This window comes from Hemibagrus wyckioides, linkage group LG18, assembly GCF_019097595.1.
Source record: "Hemibagrus wyckioides isolate EC202008001 linkage group LG18, SWU_Hwy_1.0, whole genome shotgun sequence".
Classification (NCBI taxonomy): domain Eukaryota; kingdom Metazoa; phylum Chordata; class Actinopteri; order Siluriformes; family Bagridae; genus Hemibagrus; species Hemibagrus wyckioides.
This window is the reverse complement of record NC_080727.1, coordinates 3,685,042-3,709,146: the sequence shown is the minus strand read 5'-3', so window position 1 is coordinate 3,709,146 and position 24,105 is coordinate 3,685,042. Positions and strand designations below refer to the sequence as shown.

General features: G+C 40.2%; 1 protein-coding gene across 1 annotated transcript; it reads right to left on the bottom strand.

Annotated features, from left to right (window-relative positions):
• Positions 1-3,570: 3,570 nt before the first annotated feature.
• On the bottom strand, positions 3,571-22,451 carry mmp11b (matrix metallopeptidase 11b). Its single transcript, XM_058414779.1, has 8 exons — positions 21,970-22,451; positions 12,348-12,631; positions 8,880-9,023; positions 7,435-7,568; positions 6,864-7,078; positions 6,546-6,750; positions 5,726-5,986; positions 3,571-4,754 (listed from the first exon to the last, which is right to left on the bottom strand). Exons 1-8 carry the CDS (start codon positions 22,063-22,065, stop codon positions 4,633-4,635), a joined length of 1,461 nt encoding a protein of 486 aa, XP_058270762.1. The 5' UTR covers positions 22,066-22,451; the 3' UTR covers positions 3,571-4,632.
• Between the last annotated feature and the right edge of the window lie 1,654 nt (positions 22,452-24,105).

Below are 24,105 nucleotides of genomic sequence, written 5' to 3'. Positions count from 1 at the left end.
GTATGTGTCAGGACCGGCGTGGGCTTGTTCCAGTCTGAAGACACGGCCTTGTACTCCTGAGGCGCTAAAATCATTTTCGCCGTTCAGTTCAGCTGTGAAGGACAAAGATGTAGATAATATGGGAAAAAGATAGTTTATTACAGTCCCTCATGCTTATTTGCGGACGGTTAACATCATATATGTGTCAAATGTCATTGATGTGGTCAATGGAATCATTACGATTCCGTTTTGAAGCACAAAAGACGTCAAATGAACATCGGCTACAGAGCAAAAACAGGATTAAACTAAATTAACCAATCAAAATCGGGTTTAAAGCTACCCTTTAGTTACCTCTGATACAGATTGTGACGTCATTTTTATCATATTTATTTAAATATCATTTTAATTAGCAAGATAACTGTTCTTATAGTAGGTACTGGGTTCCATCACTCATTAAACCCGGAAAATAAGCACAAAAAGTAGTAAAGCGTCCACTGTTGTGTCTATGAGCGATTAAAAAAACAAAAATGTTTAGGTCATGCCTGCTTTAGTTTGTTTTGTCTGGGACCGAATGACCAGCTAACCTTCAATTTAGCACACGGCTACTGACTATTAGCAAGGAGAGAAAAACTGTTGAGAGAATTGTTGGTTTTAACGCTCCTAATGCACAAGAATAGGTCTACTAGAATGGTCTAGAAACACCTACACATAAAAATACCACGAAAAAAGGAGATCACCGAGTAGCTAATCTTGTCAGAATATACCGTAAGAAATAAAAGCATGTTAGCATGAACTAAGATAGATAGCTAGGGCTAGTAAATTAACTTACATTTCCCACAGGAAAACACAACATGGATGATGAATATCTAAGTCTTGGTTCTGTATGACTTGATTTTCCTAGCTAATGTTTTTCAAAATAGAGCAGAAAAACCTGGAGTTTGTTAGCATGACCTTAGTTAGCTAGCTAGGGCTAGTAATTTCTCCCAGGAAAACACAACATGTGTTATTAATATCTGAGACTTGGTTCTGTATGACTTGATTTTCCTGCTAATAGCTAATGTTTTATCAAAAAAATGCATAAAAACCGAAGTTTGTTAGCAGGACCAAAGTCAGCGAGCTAGGGCTGGTAAACTAGCTCACATTTCCCACAGGAGAACACATTTTTATATTTATATTTTTTCCCCTCCAAAATATACAACAGCAACCGCTTAGCTTTTGATTAGCAGTTGCCTTTTTTTAGCCAGTCTGCTGTTTTAGCTTAGCTCTTACATGTTTCAGGTTAACATTTGAACAATTTCTGTATCCGTTTAAAGTCAGTGAGCCTATTTTGTGAGAGAAAGCAAATGTAAATCTCCATCAGATATTTTCGGAAAAACTACAAATTGAGCTTAATGCTAACAAATCTGATATCCAAGACGAATTATCTGCTTAAAAGAATGTTTTTAAGGCATTATTGTCTTATGTATGTCTGTTTTATTTGACAAACCTGCTGTGTTAGGGATCAAATTCGCAAATTCGCTTCGGATCAGAAGCTAAATAGGCAAAAGGCCAGTTCCTAAACTGCGTACAGAGCATTCTTTTTAAAACAAGAGCATCTGTTTTATGGCCTAAACTAAACTTGGTCCTGTGTATTACTGTAACTAACATCGAACAATTCCAGGCTGTGAACTAGAGGAATGGCCTCAGCCGTCCCCGAGGATATTGTCATCTGGCACTTACCTGCGTTTTTAAATAAGATTTACTTTAAGCGCTTGAGGCAGAAAATCCTGAAGTGGCCTGAAGTTGATCCCTTTTCTAGCCAGCACATGATGCTTTCAATCCATGTGATAACCTAAAGCCTGCGAAGACCTTGATGTGTCTTTTTTTACTAAAGCAGGGATCTCTTTTTCAAACACTTTAAATGTGAAATAAATTCCACAGCCTGCCTCGGTATGGATTAATTTCACGAACATGATACAGCGATTCAAATATGTGACTCTAAACCATATTTTGGCTAGTTTCTGAAGCTTTAGAGCTTTTTATTCCAGAACTTTCTATTCAAAGAACAATATTTTAATTAAAAGCATCATTGCCAATCGTTTTATTTTTCATTTATTGAGATTTAGGCTAATAACTAATAATAAATAGAATGTACACTGATCAGGCATAACATTATGACCTCCTGTCTAATATTCTGTTGGTCCCCCTTTTGCTGCCAAAACAGCCCTGACCCGTCCTGCACTGTGTATTCTGACCCCTTCCTATCAGAACCAGCATTAACGTCTTCAGCAATTTGAGCAACAGTAGCTCGTCTGTTGGATCGGATCACACGGACCAGACTTCGCTCCCCACGTGCATCAATGAGCCTTGGACACCCATGACCCTGTCACCACTGTTACTTCCTTGGACCACTTTTGATAGATTCTGACCACTGCAGACCGGGAACACCCCTTAAGAGCTGCAGTTTTGGAGATGCTCTGATCCAGTGGTCTAGCCATCACAATTTGGCCCTTCATCAAACTCGCTCAAATCCTTACGCTTGTCCATTTTTCCTGCTTCTAACATCAACTTTGACAAAATGTTCACCTGCTGCCTAATATATCCCACCCACTAACAGGTGCCATGATGAGGAGATCATCAGTCTTATTCACTTCACCTGTCAGTGCTCATAATGTTATGCCTGATCGGTGTATATAAATATTTTTAATAATAGTTATGGTCAGTAGTAGTATTTATTGTCATGCTCATGATCTGCTTATTTATAGGCACAAAGGCTGTTGCAGATGCACTTCATTAACAGATTCCGTCAAGTACGTCTAAATGTGTAAATGCTGAAGAAAACAAACTCGAGCATCACACGGAAACAGCTGGATCACATTTACACAGTGTCACTGAAATCTATTAGAAGCAGACCATCAAGTGAATAAAGAAGGAAATACACTGATTCTGCTTCAGAATGTAAACACTTCATGCTTCGCTGTTTCAAGACGGCTGAAATGATCAGAATAAAAACAATTACTATCAAACAGTTACACTGAGGCTTAAATAACACAACATTTCCCGATGGGGTATCAATGACGAGACGAGGCGAGACAGAACAACTGGACATAAAGAAATGTTTATTAGAGCAATGATATAATACAATTCTTTGTACAGATCTATTTACATAGGATTACTGTAGAAGATAAGAAGACAGATTAAATGAGAGGTTATATTAAAACGATACATTGAGTGATACACTGCTGTTCCTGTTATAAGTTCGCTAATACATTACCAGTGCTTCTGCGTCCGGTTTAGCACACAGGTCACTTCCTGAGCTGTGTAAATAAAAATAGTCGTTTCAAACAAGGCGACGTTGACTGACCCGGAAGCATCAGTGGCCTGCACTGCACCATGCGACGATACAGTATTCACATGTGACATAATCAGGACGGAAGGTGAAATACCATGGCCGTGGAAAATACTTGATGCTGATTGGCTGGTTTTAGTTCATTTCACGGTTTCTATAGTACAGCCACTTCATATCTATATCTATATCTATCTATCTATCTATCTATATATATATATATATATATATATATATATATGAGTATATATATATATATATATATATATATATATATATATATATATGAGTATGGAGGATCAAACACTAATAATGAACAGATTGTTTTTCTTTAAGAATGAAAAACATTTATTTTTTGACATGGTGAAGTTTTCTGCAATGTTTATGTAACATTTATGGCAGGAGTTTCCAGTGTCAGTGGTCAGTGCTTTCTAACAATAGGTTTTCTGCCATGGCAAAGTCTTCAGGATCTGCATTGTCCAGATGCTCAGTAAAAATAAAGAAAGTAAGGAAGTGGAGAAAAGACTTTGTAACATACGTGAAAGTTGTTTTTTTGTTTTTTTTTACATAAAATGTAGCTATGGATGGATGAAGTATATGTCGTTTTTTAATTCATTAAAATAAAACTGCAATAAAGAAAAACCTGGGTGTGTGGCCATGGTGTCTGTGAGATCGTGCCTGCTGAGGTGAAAAAGAAAACAGCAAACTTGCTCGCAGGAACAAATGATCCCACTTTATGTCGCTGGTGTTCGATCTTATCGTACTCAGTGTAAGTATCAGTCTTTCTGAAAGTTACAAACCGTAAAGAATTACGCATATATGTCAAGTTTGCCTTCGACAGACTCATGTTTCTCCTACCTCAGCCCTTAATGACACACCTGAGCTGATTTCTTTGGATAAAAAATTTCACATCTGAGGTACAGGAAGCCTTCCCTGTGTGTTACTGTAGCACCTTTGTGTGTAAAAATAAAAGAAAAAAACACTTCACAAAGAAACGTAGATGTTTAGTTCGCAGTAACTACAATACTGAAGATGATGGCAAAATATACAGATAATAAATAAACATATTCTGCGTAGGAGAGCAGAAACAATAAAGAATTGAGGAAAGGCAAGGCGTACATGCTTTTCCTGAGAAGTGTCAAGGTCGTGTGGCTGGAAATCTTCATCGGAGTCATTCGATCCAACCTGCCTGGTGATGAGGGTATATGTATTGTTGTACTTGGGGTAAGGGAAGAACCCCATAGCATACAACATGTCTGAGGGTGAAATACGGGCGACCAAGAACCAAGATCAGTTGCTCAAACTCTGTTTGAGGTGGAGGTTTAGAGTTATTTGTAATCGGGGCAATTGAAGAAGTCCATGCCGATGCTGCGGGGGTATTCCTTTAGAGCCCTGACATCCACTGGGTCAAACTTCCAATACTGTCTGCCTTTCAGGAAATGGGCAAAACCTGAAAAAGCAAAACAGGACATTTTGAGAGAATGGTATCATTAATAAATCTTCACATCTCACTACATAACAGTTGTTGTTGTTGTTCTACAACATATGAGTAAAATGTAGTTGGTAGCTTTTTCAACATGCTGTACTGTAAGAGGAATAAACAGTCTAGAACAAGGTGTTATTAGAAAACAATCCACTCTATCCCATTGTTGATTATTTTTCTATAACAACATGGTTAATTACTTGTTTGAAAGCATATTATTCAGTAAATATGAAGGAATCAGTAGACTCTTTCTTGCTTTATTGACAGCTGATGGTTTGGAAACTTGCCCACACTAACCCTAGACAAACAATCCTACCATGTCACACAAAGAAGTTCAGATTGTGCCTAATATTGTGTTGACCCCCCTTTTGCTGCTAAAACAGCCCTGACCCGTCATGCACTGTGTATTCTGACTTCTAACTTCTTCAGCAATTTGAGCAACAGTAGCTCGTCTGTTGGATCGGATCACACGGTCCAGCCTTCACTCCCCACGTGCATCAATGATCCTTGGTCACCCATGACCCTATCGCCGGTTCACCACTGTTCCTTCCTTGGACCAGTTTTGATAGGTACTGACCTCTGACTTCTAACTGGACTTCCCCAAGGACCAGTTCTTGGTCTACCTTTATACTACATCCCTCGGCACATGCTTTATTTTCATTCACCTTCCAAATTTCTCGGAAGATATCACTGCCTTTCCAGCATCTGAAACCCAATCTAGAATGTCCTATCAGATCTACCATCTACGCCTGCTTATAATCTTTACAGCACATGAATAGCATGAATAGTGATTTCAGATGGCTGATCAATATCATCCGTCATATCCTGCAGGATCTTTCCTGACTAGGGAACCAGACTTTCACTTTAACTACAGATTATAGTCATTGTCGTAGTTATGTCATATTCTTCTGAGACGTCCTTTTGAGGCTTTTTCTCACCATAGCGATCCTGGAAAGCAGCGTCAATGTCATTGGGGATTCCTCTCCAGTCTAACATGGTGCGAGCATAACTCATGTCCACCCAGTTCTCCTGGGGGTTAAAACGCCAGTAGTTTTCTCCCTTAAAGAAGTACACCTTCTGGGTCTTGTCTTCACCCCACATCAAGGCTGCCTGGATGCTATTAACAGGAAGTCCCAGGCTCTGCACCGGCTCTGGTCCTCTGATTTGCTTTTCAGCATCATACACCAAGTAATTCTGATCTGCAGAACAAGGAGACGGAGAAGAGACAGGCATGTCAGCGTCACGTCTTAACTGAAGTTCAATTTAGGTTTAGATCAGATCTAGCCAAATATGGAAGGAAGTCAGCTTCAGTTGAAAAATGCAGAATGATTTATCATGAAATATTTGAGATGCTATTAAAGTTCTAAATGTGGAAAGAAGTGTTTATTTGTGAACACCTGCCCAGAGCTAACAGCTGGATTGAATAATCACACAATCCAGACCAGTGAGAAACTGAACACAGGTGTGAAACCAGCTTATAAACACATTTCAAAGGATTTAACGAGTACTAATACTAGATCAAGGGGAAAGCCTGAATCAAATCTTGACATTGGTTGATTTTGTTACTCTGTGGTTTGACTTTCCAGCAACTAAAAACATGTCTGAACTCTCATTTCATACATCAACAGCAAAGACGCCGCAATTTGACCTGCACTGGGAAACAGACCCAAGGAAATCTTTAACTTTAACTCAAAAGATTTTATCTCAGATTTTGTCTTGCCAACAGGATCGCTAAGGAAAAAGTCTTAGCCTTGTCACCTTTAAAGAACCAGATATTTCCAGATGTGTCCTCATACGCCGCGTCTATATTATGAGGAATTCCACGCCAGTGTCTGGAGGCTAAAGCGGGATACCCATCCTGCAGTTTGCCATCGCGGATACGCCACACATAGCCCGATTTAAAGAAGAACAGCTCGCCGCGGATCATCGACACGGCGTCGAAGTCTGTGTTACAGGCATCAGGCTGAGAGCAAAAGCAAAAGCAACAGAGATGGTCAGAATATTCACATCTCAATCAAGTTAACTGACCAGCCTTTTAATGATCCGTGAGAGCAGTAAGAAAACAGTATGGCTCACTACTGGAATGATGTCATTGGTTTCTAACTCTGGCTCCTTCTGATGAAAAACCTTGATGCCGTACAGGGACTGGATGCCACTCTCGTCGTCCTTGCTGAGCTGAGGTGGGTAGGAGTAGATATAGTAGGGGGACATCACCGAGCCGTGAGCTCTGGAGTGCTGCAGCCCGAGAGTGTGTCCGAGCTCATGAACGGCCACCTGCAGCAAGTCTGTACCTGAAGGAGATAAATGCACATGCATTTAATTTCATAAAAAGACAAAAACACAACCTGTTGATATGATACCAGGAAGCCAGAAAATTTTACTTAGTCCTTAGTCCCACATTTTACTGAGACTGGACATTTGTAAATGTTACAAAACTTCACTATATAAAGAATAATCCATTTATGTTATGACAAATTTCAACCTGGGACTAAAATAATCTAGAAACGATAACATCATTTAATCAGCACCTACTGAATGACCACTAATTAGTATCTGAACGTATCACCTTTCAAAACTGATATATAATATAATATATATAATAATGGCTATTGCTTTATCGCTCTGACTGACCTCGCTGTTTACTCACCCATTCCGTTGCCTAAAGTCCATTGCTCATCATAGTCAAAGTGCATTTCTCCTTGCCGGTGGGTTCCCGGAAAGAAAGCATGGGCCAAGATTCCTCCTTGACCATCGAAAGGCAGCTTGTCTCCATGTTCATACCTGAAGACCAAGATGGGACAGTGTGGAGCATGGTTTATCATCGCTCTCCATTTCATCCCTAACGTCTCATGAGCTCATGGCATAAACACACAGATACATCTGGCCTGACCTAAGTAATCAAAACTGACACCTGATCTGCTCTCGTGCAAGTTTTCATTCTTTGAACAACTTCCTGCAGCGGGTTAGATAGTCTTAACACTTCAGCGCTTCGGGGAACGTGGGTAAAGATCCTGGATGCCATCCAGACTGATGAAAGAAAATGCTGACTTGCAAATTTAGTCATGCGTGTTCACATCTACAGCACTATGGCAAATCTGGACAGATGCCCGGTCTCTTTTTATCATAGAAGTGTGATTGATTCAACTATACAAGCTCGGGCATGAGGACGTTTCGGGGCAGTCCCTATCCACAGGAGCCAGAATGATCGGCTATATTTAGTCTTGAACATCAGCATTTTTTTTTTGTTTATTGACGATAAGAGAAAGCAGGTCAGTCATAACAGTCTGAGTGCAAGTGCTCCAGCTGGACCTTTTATACTAGGAACATGGAGAAAGTCGTGGGGGGAGGGGGGGGGGCTAGGTGCATTTAGGATACACTTATTAAAAGAGTTGCTTTTATTTTCAGCAGGAAACAGAATCTCCAGTGAAAAGTGACATAAAAATCTTTGTATTAGTCTGGATATTGTAAACCAAGCACTACATGTCGAAGGCACATATTTGGAGTAAAAAAAACATGGCTGTAAGGCACACAGTGCTAATAAACTGCAGAGAAAACAAGTCCTGGTTTGCAATATTTGCATCAGGGTTTCAAAGGGGATAAAAGGGAGTAAGGGAGGGATTAGTTCACCGTGGGATCTCAGTGCAGGGCATAACACAAAGGTCTGGAGTAAACACCTGGCAGGTGTGTGAAGGTGTGACCTTAACTGTTCAGCCTTTCTCCTTTTACCAGCCCAGCTGCAGACTCGGTATTTAAGCATGGATGCATATTAGAGATGGAGCGTCAATTATCGGCGCATGATCTCACGCTGCCCTTCTCTGATCGTTTCACCTCTGCAGTGAGAGGGGCGCCTGTGTTTGTGCAGTGGCGTGAAGCACATCTCTCTCATACGAAAGGCAGAGAGTACAATTATTTGAATGTTGAACCAAACAAAAATCTATAGAGTGTAGGGAGTATTTAGTCAAGCTGATGAATCATGTTGCAAAAACGATTTTAGCCTTAATCTGGGAAACTCCCAAAACCACAAAAGCAACCTCACTGGAATTTCCTAACATCTGTTATCTCCAGGTGTGATGCAAACCACTAAAGTCTTACCTAGCGAAGTCGATGATGATGTCAGCATGTCCCGATTGAACCTCGGTGAAGGTGAGAGGAGTGACATGACTCCAGACCTGTACAGCTTCCCTGAACACCTCCCGCACTTTCTCCCAAGTCATCTGCCACGGCTTCCTCAGGATCCTGATACACACACAAAAAGGCACGTTTACTACAGACCACCCAAACATCTGGGGTGAAATGGTTTCATAGATGCAAGCCATAATCCTCTATAGCGGGGTGTCTGGTACCATGGAGGAGTGTGACTTCTGAATCACAGAGCAGTGTGTTCGGCTAATCTGTCTGCTGAGAAAGTGACACGGTGTTTGTTCAGCCTGCATCAGACCACAGACAAGCCCTAAAGGATTTGATACATGAGTGAGCGTGTGCGTGACATGGTAACAATATAGGGGTTAGTCCTCATGCCACTAAATAGTAATATCAGCGGAATGACAAACTCTTTCACAGCCTTGGACCATCATATCATTTCATAAACACCTGAAAGAAAGGGTGGGGGTGCAGGATTTTGGCATCAGGCTATGAGCTATTACATTACAGTTGCTTTTCAAGAAAAAAAACGAAGGAAAGGCAATCTGGATGTGTATTGTGATGTGCCACCATTATATGTGGCAACCTGGAAAAATGATAGAGCTTCTATATACATCTCTATTTATCTATCTTGTTAGGTTTATGTCCATTTCATTATGGCATGCAGCTATCCATTATAGTATGATGCAATATAGTATATTAACGATTTCTTAATATTTAAGTATGTCATAGGCACCTTTGGCTTGTTGCCTGAATTCAGCCACAGTGACACTCTATGGATTTTCCCAGACGGCCATAAATGCCACATAATCACATCAGTAATGCAAGCGTTTAACATTAAACCTGCTCCGGAATGTGCCTTCAAGTTGTAATTACAAGGTGGCAAATGGAAGAAAATTGTTACCACCTTTATTCCTTTCGTCAGAAAGAAAAGATCCGGTTCAGCAGTTGATAGGAAGTAATTCTTAGGTTATTTCTTAATTAGACCGTAAGCACTGACTTACTTCTCTAACTAAAGATTATGGAAAGTCTTTGAATGCAAGAATACTAGTAGAATTAGCTAGAAACAATTTACAGCTAATCAATAAATATATGATGGGCAGCACTGGAACAATGACAAAGATCTTTAAATGGTGGGTCAAAAAGTGACCCTGCCAGTGAATAATGAGCTGCGATTACCTTTGGGATGTTTTTTGGATCGGGTTCCCCCATAAAGCACAGCATTACCTGGATGCCATATGGAGAACTCAGCAGTCGATAATACTCCTAGACCAAATAAAATGTGCTTTTTTACAAATTTTTTACTTTTCCCTGGAGAGCAGAATTAAGCTGGTGGATCAGATTCTGTCCAGAAATGTGTCATGCTCCACTCTGTGTTCCTCATACACAGCTCCACAATGTCTGAAATAATGCACCACTGATATATCTATACTGGGATCTATATTGCTTTTGATGCCTTTTGTTCCAGACAACATTCATCCTCTGGATGTAATTAGGTTTCTGGGCCAGGGTTCTTTTTGGAGCCACAATTTGTTTCTGCAAGTCTAGACAAGAGTAGAAGAACCCTCTGTAGCAGACTAAGCACCTTCATTCATTCTGGTCCAGGATGAAAATCTTACCCATTCTCTGGGCACAAGGGTTCATTGTTTTGATGAGGAGGAAAATGACAATATGTGATTGCCTTAGCATTCACTAGATCCCAACCCAGTTAAACACCATGGGAGATTTTGGAAAGTTGAGTACTGAGGAATGGTATTCATCAGGACGGTAGTAATCAAGAGACCAAGGCACATGGTGAAAATGCTCTGGTGACTTAACGCGACCTAAAACCTTACAAAGACACTCTATGTTGGTTTTTCCATTAATTAGGGTGACAAGGATATCATTTAGTATATAACTCCCTGAGTAACCTGTCAAGAGACCTGGATGATCTCTTACTCCAGAAAATCTCATAACTGGGGCCCATCTGGAAAGGAGAGAGCTCTTGGCTGGGTTTCATAAACTTTGCAGATCAGGGGTCTAGCCTTGTCTCGGATTTGTGACTAAAATCACGCCACTTAGGCAAGGAATCTGATCCTACATCAGCATTTCTGACTGGAGAGTCCATCATTAGGTCAGGGCTGAGCGGGGCTCTATAAACATCTCCAAAACACAACCTCCTTGAGACATTAGTCATTAGGGTGAAGTGGCATACTACAGAAACATTGCTTAGGTTGGAGAAAAGGACAGAGGTGGAGTTAAGGACAGATGTCTCCTCTCTCCATCGGTCTCTGGTTTGTTTCTGTCTCCCTTTACATGTCTATGTTTTTGTTTTTGACTTTAAGAATGCGATGAGGCAGCAAAGCCCTTGTCTCTCTGCCTTCAGTATTTATGGAAGAGGCAGGGCAGACCGGTCTAGCCAAAAGTATCGGGTTCTTGATCTGAATGGAGGGCAATGAGAGATTTATGGGTCATGATTCCGGCAAGTGGGCCATAAACCTGGGGGAGTTTTAATCAACGTCGGCTCCAACAGGCAGACAGCTTCTCTCGGATTTAATGCTTAGCCTGGCCTCTTATCTCCTGCTGAGAGGCAAAGGGGGAAACTGGAATCACATGGGTTCCACCACCTTTACATGAACGAGCACAATACAGATAGGTTTTCTGTACCTTGAGGTCATGACCCTACTGCTTTCAAATTACAGGGGACGGCAAATGTCCTGTGGAGACCTCCAGTGACCGAAATGGATGGAATGAGTCGGTCTCGAGCAAAGGTCAGAATGTTAATTACAAAGCTTCTTAAAACATGATGAAATTTAAGTCAGCTTGAAGCTTTAAGACTCATAAAAAGACCCAAAACACTTTCATGTCACCCAAAGAAATGCAGGCTTGATTACCAGCGAAGGTAAGAATTAGTTTTGTAACTTAGGGGTATACAAGAAAAAAAATTGGACTATAGACACAGTAGAAGTTTACTTCTGACCATCTGAGACCTTGGACCAAGCGTTTGGAAACATCTAGACAAAACACATAAAACTCCTTGATCCTGGGTGGCCTGGAGAAAGGGGATGTTTCGATATGAAAGAACAGGAAAACATAGTCTACAGTCTCTCTCTCCCACACAACACTCTCACCCGCTATGGAATATCACTTACTCAGAGCCTTTCATAAACACTTTACTACAGGTTGTGAGAAGACAAGGTGTCTGTGTTGAGGAGGATTCCTCAGATATATAAAGACTATACTGTAGCCAGAGGCACCTGATCTGTGTGGTGCCATGAATTATTAGAGAGCATGTGCGCCATCATAACTGGCAATGCTTCAAAAGTTACCACTAATATGTAATAGAAGTAAGTGATGCTTTTTCACCTAGAGCTATTCACTTGCACTGTTTACTTTAGTGTTAAAGTCACTTATTTATGAAAAAATGTAATAACACCTTACTTGTAAGTGAAGCTGGTTTTGTTCCATCCCTTCACTGTAGCAAATCTCTTGCGTCTATACCGTCCGCCATGTTGGCCCCGGCTCCATACTACGTCATAGAAGCTGTCTTGCTTTGAAGGGAAGTCTGGGACTCCACACCGTGGCCTGTTCCAGGCATCACTGCCGTTCTTGGGGACAGCGGGATGATGTTGCCACCTCTTAACGTCTTCGTGCAGCGTGCTTTGGGCATGCGGTAGCCTTCCCCTCTTTTTCAAACCATTATGATGAATCTTCTCTGGCCAAGGCTTTAAACACAGACATAAGAACTATCAGTTGTTTTAAATTCATTTAAATGGATTATTGTAACATCATAACACACCTTATACACTATATGGCCAAAGGTTTATGGACATCTGACCATCACACCCATGTGTCCTTTCTGAACATCTTTGTCCCAGATTTATTCCTCTTTTCTGAGAGCACTTTCTGAGAAGGTTGTCCAGTGGGGTTAAGTTAAGGGATCTGTGCAGGAAACTCGAGTTCTTCCACTCCATCTTTGGCAAATCATATCTTCATGGAGCTGGCTTTGAGTACAGGTGGACTGTCATGCTGGGACAGGTTCAGGAATCTCAAGGGAAACTGTACTGTTACAGCACACATGGACATTCCAGACAATACTGTACCAAACGTTTGGGGAAGAACCATATATGGGTGTGATGGTCTGGTGTACACCTCAGGGTCTTTTCTTGGGTGGAAAAATTACAGCTTTACCTCTCCTCTAGACTCCTTCCAAAAATAACCAACCCCTTAGAGAAAACTAGACCGTATCGACATGTTCTTAAATCTATGTATGTCCTGCATCCTTCATACAGGTTCCTTGAGGAATGAACCAGACTGGAGTTCTTCCTTGGGATCTGTATGAAGATCTCAGCAGATTTTAGGAGCAAGGCAACAGGAAGATGGTGGGGTGGTGGATGTTTTACAGAGAAGAGTAATAGGAAAGTGAGATTATGTAATCACAGAAGGCGCAGTTTCACTGGTATCTCTCCTAAACATCCCAAAACATCTTTTATTGCATAAGTCCATTAACTTGGGCATTTTGTTTGTTTCCATTTTGTCTGTTTCCATTTAAGGACTAAGTTCTTTTTTTATCATAGCATAGATTTTTATGGTCAGTTTCCCTTATGAGTATTTACAGGAAATGACTCATTGTCTGGGAGAAGAACTGTCTCTCTCTATAGTGGCTTTAATGCAGTGTAATGCATTTCTGATCTCTTTCTTCCTTCTCCTGTTCTTTCTTACTCTCATGATCAAACTTGTATGTCACTTTATCCTTCTTTCATCTCTCTTTCCTGTTCTCCAGCTCTCTTTAGTCTTGGTCGTACCAGAGCCTAGCATAAGGTGAACTAATCTTGTTAAAAACGCTTCCACCCCTCTTGTCCTCAGGGAGGCTTTTAAAAGGCCGTCATGTCATTTAATGACACGCTGTGTTCGCAAAGGGTATAAAGCGAGGGGGAAGGAAACAAATGGGGATTTCGATGAAACCGGAGTAAAGGGTTACAACAAAAACGTAACGAAAACGAACAAACGATGATGGCGTAACCACGACAGAACAGAGTGGACGACCTCCAAGGAAAAACACAACGAATGACATGTCAAGACAGGCATGCCCAACTTGGTATTGTTACTTAAAAACACGGCCCCGGGGGCAATTAACAGCCACGTGAATTCCACAACATAACAATCACTACGCTTCAAGGGTTTATTTCCATTTGAGCTGTTCTGCTGACTTTGCAAGCACTCTGTACCATTATTAACTAGACTATATTTGCTGAACACAAGTATAATCAGCGAGATATCCAAATAACTAGTTTGTTACTCTACTTGACTCTCGAAAGCTAAGCCAGGATTTTTTTTTTTTTTTTTTTTTTTTTTACGAGTGCTTACCGTAGGACACTCATCGCAGACTGACCTCAGGCGCCAGATATTGAGTGACGGAGATGGAAGAAAAACACAAGGGTGTCTCCAGTTCAACAGGAGTCAAAGAGTAGAGGTCAAGGGCTAAATCAACAAGACAGGACCATTGAGACAAAGCAAACATGAACTCCCATTAAGGACAAAAAAAAAACCTAGCAGGAGGACCGGATGAGAGAAACAACAGCTAGCCTCACATAACAAATAACCTCTTTCAAATGCACTATTAATATCTGTCAGCTTCGTACTTATCTCCAGGGATAGTCTGGAAATCGGTATTTCCAATAAACACACAGCGTAATAGAGTAAATTGACTCTGCCTGCACTCTGTATGTGCTTTTACATGTTTCACAGGAACTTGTTGTTGAAGATCAGTACCTCGGGTGAAAAAAAATAAGACGTTTGAGGAGCTTCTTGAGTCAGCAGATTACCTGCTGTAATGACAGAAAGACAAATAGCAGGGTCAGAAATAAGTGCATGTGGAGGAGCGCTAAGAACGGAGTTGTAAACAAGGCTCTAAGTGAGCATCGCAAACTCGTTATTATGATCCGTTTTTAGACCTGAGTCCAAACGTTTGTGGACCTGAAACGATCAATAATGATAACTAATAAGTAATAAACCGTCATTTATGTAAATAGAAGCTTGCTTCTGGTGTGTTTTCAGGTCTACCGATGGGTCAGATGATTCAATCTACCAGTCCATGGTTCGATCCTGAGATCCTTGGTGAGTTTCCTCACACCTTCCAAAAACATGGTATCTGAGATATTCTCCAGATTCTGTTGGAAGGCTTTCCAGGATAAAGCGGTTAATGAAAATGTAAATGAATGAATTTCCTTTCTATCGGTCGTATCTCTGCGCTCACTTTTCCAGCTTGCTAATCAACAGACATATGAGTTTGCCAGTAAAGGCCATTCTGAATGGCTTTTCAATGGACAAACACCACTCGGAGAACATAAAATACAGTTTTGTAGATTGCATTTTTACCTACAAACATGGAAGCCATCAATCGTATGTTAGGAGACGGATGATTAATGCCAACTATTGGAAAATTTCACCTAAGAAACAATTTTACCTTTAAACAGAAGAAGAATAAGAAGAAGAAGAAGAAGAAGAAGAAGGGGAATTTTTACACTATCATTCATGTGTGGACAAATTTTACAGGATCCACCTGCATGCAGCAAGTCAGGTGAGGCTACAAGTGTGTGTGAAATGACACCTGCATGCCTTCCTCTTAGTTCACCATGACGATTTACACAATAATACATTTGATAACAGCGTGTCTCCAACCAGGCCTGAACACTGCCGTGTGTTTGTCAGATTTATGTTCCTGCGCTGAAGGATTTATTACCTATCAGCTGAGAAGCTGCAGGAGTTCAGGAAAATAGTCAAGGTATGCCTGACACCTGATACTGAATGACGTATTCTTTTCTTTACAACATATCACAGTGTTCGATGGCTGGATCGATGGCGTCTTTAATTCTTTTTAGCAGAATGGAATTTCAAATCTCTGCTGAGATCTTCACACAGAAGTCTTTCTATCCCAAGAATGAATTCTTCATTCTGATTGGTCAAAAGATGCTGGACAGTATTTTCAGCTACAGGCCAAATCACAGCTTTATATTCGTTCGCTCATTGTAATCGATTCTTACACCCTTATTTACATTTAATCCAGATTTGCAAACAAAATTATCACTAACGTCCTGATAACAAGCGAGCCATCAAAATAGTAAACATTACCGCGTAATCGTTATCGCATATATAGAGGAGATTTAGTGTAAGGGAAACGGTCAGGTCACGGATATCTTCATATCTATCCAGGGAAAGGAATTAAAAAAACAGTCCATTGTTTGTGACATACTGTTTGTGACGTTGTGTTTTGTTTTTGATTTCTCTTCCAGGAATAAAGATAAGCATCGTTTATAGGGGCGGATTTTTTTTACAAAAAAACGTAAGAAACGATACGTTCTGCAGATGGTAAACAGATCCATAAGTCACGTACTGGGCAAATTGAAAAGATATCATCGTCGTATGACATTCCATTGCATCTTAAAGAAACTATTATCTCTCGAGGAGCTTGTGTGTGGGGGGGGGGCATTCTTTGTCCGATTTGAATCAGGGATCATGTTATGAACAGAGCGAATATGTGTGAGAGAGAGAGCGAGAGAGAGAGAGAGAGAGAGAGACAGAGTTAGCGTACACGATGGACGACGCTTTTAAAAACGGAGAGAGTTATTCTGGGTTCTTCATTCAGTGTTCATGTGAGACGCAGATGAAAAGAGCTGACATGTCACAACAAGAACCAAGAGCCGGAGACGCATCTTCTTTCTGCTTGTCTTTCTAGTGAGACCGGGCTTAAAGCTGTAACCTAAAGACCTAAGTGTGTGTGTGTGTGTGTGTGTGTGTGTGTGTGTGTTTAGAGCTCCTGGCCTATTTCCCATTCTCCAGTGCTCATGAGGATAATTGTCTCCCTGTTGGCAACCGATCATCCGATGGGCATTCAGGGGGTGATATCATCTCCTCCTCATTCCTCCACAAAATACAAGCAAGAAATTAGCGACCCAGAAATTCACATCAAGATGGTGAAACTTGGCATGAAACATCTTATGGGATACAGTAGGGATGGAGGCAAAATACCAAGGCATTATTCAGCTTGTGGGACGAAGGAAAACAGAGAGAGAGAGAGAGTAATACAGCATTCAGTCAGTCAATCAGAGCTGCTCATTTAAACTAGGTTAATATTTTGTTTCTAGTTTGCGCACAAGTGAAATATCTCACGCAGGTACAAACTGAAAGGATTAAGATAAGGAACGCGAGCGATTTCTCACACAGCATACAGCTTTCGGGTTAGGCCACTCCCACAGCTTTAAATCGGGACGCAGATACGCATTGTGTCATTGCATTACCGTCATATACACAACATCCCATTCTTCATAACATGCCCTTGTCCTGTGCTCATGCGGTCGCTAAAAGACGAGCGATAAACCCCCGTCCCCGGCAGCTAAGGCATCCTTTAGCAGATAAAATTAGGCCACACTCGAGATAAAAAAAAAAAATGAGCGATCCTGAGGAAATTAGACTTGGGTAAATATTTACACGTGAAAAAACTTCCAGAGAACCTTACAGCTCGGAGGTTGTATACACATACGAGGCGATTACGCCGCCAAGGGAGAATGTTTTCGTAGGAACAGGAAAAGGATTAAAGCTGATGGGAGATGATAGATATAAAATGCCTTCGGTCAGTAGGAAATGAGCAGTATCTAGGTCATGTAGCTGTGCATGGACTCATGGAAAAGCAGCGCAGGGCCGGAGGTGAAGAACGCAGTGTAAATATCAGCGCTGCACAGCGTTAGGCGTCCTCACACGAACATCCGTCATCTCTGTTGTCATGGCAATAACAGCGTTACAGAGAAAAGCCTAACTAAACTGAATGCGTAAATTTATATTAAATAATTCAGTTATAAAAATAAAATAAAAAATAAAATAAAAATAAAATTATAATAAAAAAATAAAACTGAACTTAAAATAAGTATAGATTTTTTAAAAGATTTTTTTAGTTTACGTTTTTAAACTTCCTTTTACGTGTTTACTTTCCGAGGGTAGTTTTTTAAGGCTTTTAAAATTTACTTAAAAGTATAATTAAAAAAAAAACTAAAATATTGTTTTAAAAATATTTTTCACCTAAAACCTAAAAATTACATTTTTAAAAACAAATTTTTAGTTTACGTTTTTGAACTTCATTTACGTTGACTTTTTAAAGTGTTTATGTTTTCTTTCTATATTTTTCTACTTTTTGAAGGTAGTTTTTAAAAATGGACTTAAAAGTATTTTAAAAGTAATTTAAAAAAATTAAACTACAAATATTTTTAAAATATATTTTTAAACCAATTTTGTTAGCTTAGATTTTTGAACTTCATTCAAGTTGACCTTTTTTAATTGTCATGTCTTTGTTTCCCGCTTATCCATAGCTGGGTTTTTAATTGTTTATATTTATTTACTTCTATATGTTTTACGTTTATTTTTTAAATTTGAATTTATTCTTTAGATCCTAAGTCTACTTTTTTTATTTTATTTTTAAGAACATTTTTGCTTCTTTTTTTTTTTTTTTACCTTTTCGATCCATGATTTTTTAATTAAAGGGTTTTTTTTTAAGGTGTGCTTTTTCAGCCTTGCTTTTTTAAATCTATGGTTTTAATTTTTGCGGCTAATTTTTTGTTTTCCAGATTTTTTCATCTAGAACTCCACATTTCTTATCTTTTATTTCTATTTCTTTCTCATCCTCTCCACCATCATCTCCATCTTTGATCTGCTACGACCTTAAATGGGAAAAACTACATTTTTTTTGGAAGGTTACCAGTACTGCACTGTGAGAAAAAAGTGGGTTCTTTGGTGAGTTTTTGGATGGATAATGATTCTACACACATAGAAAATGGGTTCCTTTGTGAGTTCTTTTGTAAACAACATGGATCCTTAGACATCTCTGGATGAATAATGTTCATGAAAAATGGATGGTTCTTTCAATGGTCCATCCTGGAAAACGTGTTCTTCCATGAACCTTTCAATGCTCAATGCTTATACACTGGAAAAAAGAATTCTCATTGGTTCTCCTAGTGATATATTTGACGTTTAATGGTTCTACACTCCTTCACATCATTTTTGAATGGAAAAAAAAAGTCTCTCTGGAGGTTTTATCATTAATAGTCATCTCTTCTTCCAATAACAGCTTCTTATAAGAGGAGGTTATTTGTGCATCATCAATAGGACTGACGAGTAAAATGATTTCAGTCTGATTTTAGCTCCTCAAGCTGCCAAGCTGGTGAAGACATGGAGCAGAATTTGAATTAGGCATCAGGTCATTAAGCTTTCCCTCTTTGAAAAATGATAGCAGGAGAATGTCGACTTTCTCGGTGATAGATCACATTAAAGCTGCAATTATCCAAGCAGGTGAGCGCATGTTTTGCAGACTGCAGCGATCACACAACTTTCTCTTCTCTTCTCTGAACAGTTCCCAGATGTTTGGCTGTAAGAGTAAACGTTTAGCTTAGTGATGACCGTTAAACTGTTAAACTCGAGCCTTAGCTTCTTAGTAGAGTCCATAAGGATAAAAAAATCTACCAGAAGATAAGTTGAATACAAAAAAACCTACTTGTTTTAAAAATAATTGCTACGACTCAATGTGTACAGATGGGGATTTGTGAGGATTTCCAGTTCAACCAAGAGCTTTAACGCACAAAGAGGCACTATTCTTTCTCCGAATTCGCTAAGGCACATGAGCGGTTGCGTTTGCGCGGAACAATTAAACAAATTATGTTCAAATTGGAACGACAAACTCGATGACGTGACCCCGAAGGTTTAAGCATATAAGGCTGCATTCAAAGGCAAAGGCATTAAATATGCGTCATGAGGATTGAATACCAAAACTGTACAGAAAGATGATGCGTAACTATGGAATTAAACGCTTTTCTGTTTTTCGGTCATGTGAGAATTACGTAGATGGGCGGAGTTTGCCAAAAAGAGGCGGGTATCGGTTAAGCAGGATGCTAGAACTTGAATTTAAACCCATTTTCTTGTTAAGTGAGGAGAAGTCAATACATTCAGTGCCACTTCCTCATAATAATCACAATATGTCATGGATCAAGTGCTATTTTAAAAAAGGTGTGAAAAAATGAGAATTAAACCTCATTTCAGCAATTAATCTAATAATGAAAGCTACCAGCATTATCTATAACTCCTGTTAGATTCTCCATGAGCTTGAGAAGTTTCTTCAGTCCATATTTTCTATCCCAAATTTTTTCAAACTTAAAAGTAAATGCTATTGTTTAAAGGTTGGAATCAAGGTTTATTTTGTATAATGGGGTAGGGTTAGGGTTAGGACTGGAATGCTTCTAGTAAAGAAAAAATCTAGGAAGCGTGAACAACCCCAAATAGTTATGAATATAAACATAAGCAGGTGTGCTTATTTTATGCATCATTTTTGTGGGTGGTGATGGGTCCCCGATCAGGACGTACCCCGAGTACCCTAAAGGTCAGCACTCTGTTCTTAGAGGGTCAGAGAATGCAGCTGCAGCAGCTATCTAGCTCTTTCCATTTTCCCTGTGTCAGCAAACTGAGGGTTTGTTATTCTGCACCACATGCCAAATGGCTTGCCCCTGCCTGCATAATCTCCACTCTGCAGCTTTGTCAACAGTCAGGAACAAATTGAGTGCACAGTGAGGCATCGCAGCACTCTGTCCACGACGGTCCACACAGGGGGTCAGGGGATGATCCGATTTTTCGGGCGTTAGCGTTTGAGAAAGTGCAGCAGGACAGATTTCTGTACGGAGAGAAAGTGTTGATAAGGAGCCCATGTTTCCGGGTCACTCCGGTGTAACGTTTAATTTTTGCTCGGAAGTGTCTGTGATTCCTCATCACATCAGTGGAGACATAAACACAAAGAGCTTTTCATTCTCCGGGTTATTATTCTTGGCTTCACTTTTTAATGCTAACATTTCCTTCGGGAAATCTCAAAAATGATCTTGGACTTCATCCAACTAGGTTAAAACAGCCTTCTGTATTCTGGCTTGTCTTTGTCTGCCTGCTCTAATCCAGGGCTGGGGAACAAAAACTTTCCATACATCTATGTCTTACATGAAAAAAAAAGGCAGGACTCGTTTATGGTTGATGCACCGCTGCTTGTTTGGGAGTGATTTGAAAGGAAAGTGTGCAACATGCAGAGCTCATAAAAGAAGAAGAAGAAAAAACCCTCTATGCTCAGATTGTGTTGTACGCCAGAGGGATTTCCGATCTTATGAAACGCGCTACTACTGTTTCATAGTTCAGCCCCAAGCAGGAATAACAGATGTAGCGATGTAGGAGACTTGTACTGACCTACTGACCCAGGTCTCTGATTTCCAAACACATACGGAGTGAAAAGTCTCAAGGTGCTTGATCCCTTGTTCCTTGTTTAAAACAAACGAATGTGCTTTGAAATCCGACACAAATGAGTCTCAATATGTCACACATGTGTTCAGTAAACATCAACCAGGTACAAAGGGAACAAAAAGTCATATTAAGCCTCAATAAAAACTTTAAATGACTTCAGATTCCTCAGATCATGAAATGGAAACAATTAACCACAATAGTTATAGTTCTAAGTAGTGTAGTCTTTTCTTCTAAGCTTGTGTGAAATTTTTACCCCATAAACATTGGAAAATTTTAGGAATGCAATGCATGCCTCTATCTGAGGCACATGCTGGGGCACATTTACAACATTTAAATATTTGGATCGTATAATGAATCTGTGATCTGATAAATCGACCCGGAGATCATGCAGATGTCTGTGGATTCACCGAAAGCAAAGAGCAAGGCTGCAAAAAGTAAGCATTGCAGAGGTCATGCCATGAAGGTTGCATGTTTTATATCTCTATCTATAGACAAGTGCATGTGACGGAACCTTTAATTAGCTTCATGATCCTTAAGATTTAGTTATACACCCTACACGCTGATATACAAAACAAAACCTGCACCAAATGTTTGTTACCTTTATTAGTACCTAGATTAGTAATGAAGAAACACAATATTGCAATCACGTGCGCGGATTATTTGTTTAAAAAAGGCTTTACAGGTGAATCGAGCGCGAGAAGTCTGCAAAAATCAATTGAAATGAGTTTAGTGATTGTAAGTTTTCGCTTACCGTCTCGTCCATGTACCTGCGGATGGTCCTGCTGTCCCCCAGCGGCAGAGAGTGAACGCACATCGCGCAGGACAGCAGCAGCAACAGCGTGGTCATCGTGGTCTCTTTGTTTATTTATTTATTTATTTATTTGAAAAAAGTCGCGCGCAACTCGAAGAATAACAACACTTGCGCGCGCGCTCACCCAGTTCGAACCCGAACAGCACCTGCGACGCGTGCCTCGATCCCAACCGGACCACAACTCGCACGCGCTGGACACTTGATGGAAGACAGACAGAGAGAGAGGGAGAGAGAATGAGAAAGAGATAGACAGACAGACTGACAGAAAGAGAGAGATGGAAAGAAACAGAGAGAGTTTGGAAAAGAAGGAGCGCGCGCTCCTCAGCTGATGCAGTGCAGGAGAGTCGCACTGCTGCAGAGGTTTTATACCCTCAGATTTCTTTGTTCCCCTTTTCTTCAAATAGCATCCTTTCTTTCTTTCTTTCTTTTTTTTTTTTGGCCGGGGGGACAAGTTCATGAGCGCTCACGTGACTTAGTTGGGTACGTCCTGCGTGCGCGTGTGTTGGTGCGGGCGCCTGAGCGCGCGCAAATGGGAGGCAGGTTTTCATCAACCACAATACTACTGGTGTAGTTAAAGCTGGGTCTTTTTGTGTGTGTGTGTGCGTGTGTGTGTGTGTTTAGAGCTCCTGGCCTATTTCCCATTCTCCAGTGCTCATGAGGATAATTGTCTCCCTGTTGGCAACCGATCATCCGATGGGCATTCAGGGGGTGATATCATCTCCTCCTCATTCCTCCACAAAATACAAGCAAGAAATTAGCGACCCAGAAATTCACATCAAGATGGTGAAACTTGACTTGGCATGAAACAGCTTGCAAGAGGCATGAAACCAAGAGAGAGAGAGAGAGAGAGAGAGAGAGAGAGAGAGAGAGATAAATGCATTGTTATTCAGCTTATACATCATGTCAAGTTTGATCTTGAGTGTTAGTGATAATTACACTGCAGCTGTGGCCACGGGAGACAACAAAAAGCCCAGAATTAATCATGATGATGTTAAATTGAGCTCTTAAGTCTGAGCTCATACTGTTAACTCTTTGTGTTCAAGTGGATTACTTTGAAGGCACACACTTTTATCACTGGGGTGTTAAACTGACTCTAAATATAAATAATATACTAGTAGAAGTGCATTGATTTTCCATCCATCCATTTTCTATACCTGCTTTAATCCTAATTAGGGTCACAGGGATCTGCTGGAGCCTATCCCAGCACACATTGAGCAGTGGTACACCCTGGACAGGTCACCAGTCCATCACAGGGCCACACATATAGACAGACAACCACACACACTCACTCCTATGGGCAATTTAGAATTACCAATCAACCTATTCTACATGTTTTTGGACTGTGGGAGGAACACCAGAGTACCCGGAGCATAAAATTATAAATAAATGATAAAACTTGTAACTTTAAAACAGCAACAACAACAAAAATGGAATCTCATTATTATGTGAAAAGAGCCTGAGCAAAAAACTAGACCACTGTAGATTGGAAAAATGGTCACAGATCTTCCTCTGTCCAGTTTTAGTGCCCACTGCACACTGTAAGGAAAACATGTCGCAATGGTTGAACTTAGAAATAAGTCTTTTAGAAATAAGATTTTTATTGTGTGAAAATCAATGGTTAAACATTATGGTCAGCACTATGGTCAGCACTAACACTTCTTTTTTAATCTTCTTCAACTTTGTACCTGATTGACCTTACCTCTTTGATTAATGACATGAATGCGTAAATAATAATAAAGTGACCGGTGTGTGTAAATACAACGTCATTGGTGACATAATAAGGTTTACTTTTTCCTGACTGTGTAAACGAAGTAGTTCAGCATTCAAGATTTCGCTGTGTAAGAGTTTCTGGCTTCTCACATGAAGTGCTCCTTCTTCACGGCTAATCCACAGGAAGCCCTCAGGCCAGTAAGAACTCAGAACATCTCAGGTAAAGCTACACAACGTAACATAACGTAACATGGGTTTTTTTTTTTCCTCAACAGAGTTTATTTTGAGCCAGAGTGGAGCATGCATGATTTATCCGCCCTGACCTCAAACCACCGGACAATGAGAAGACACATTTCTCAAATGCCT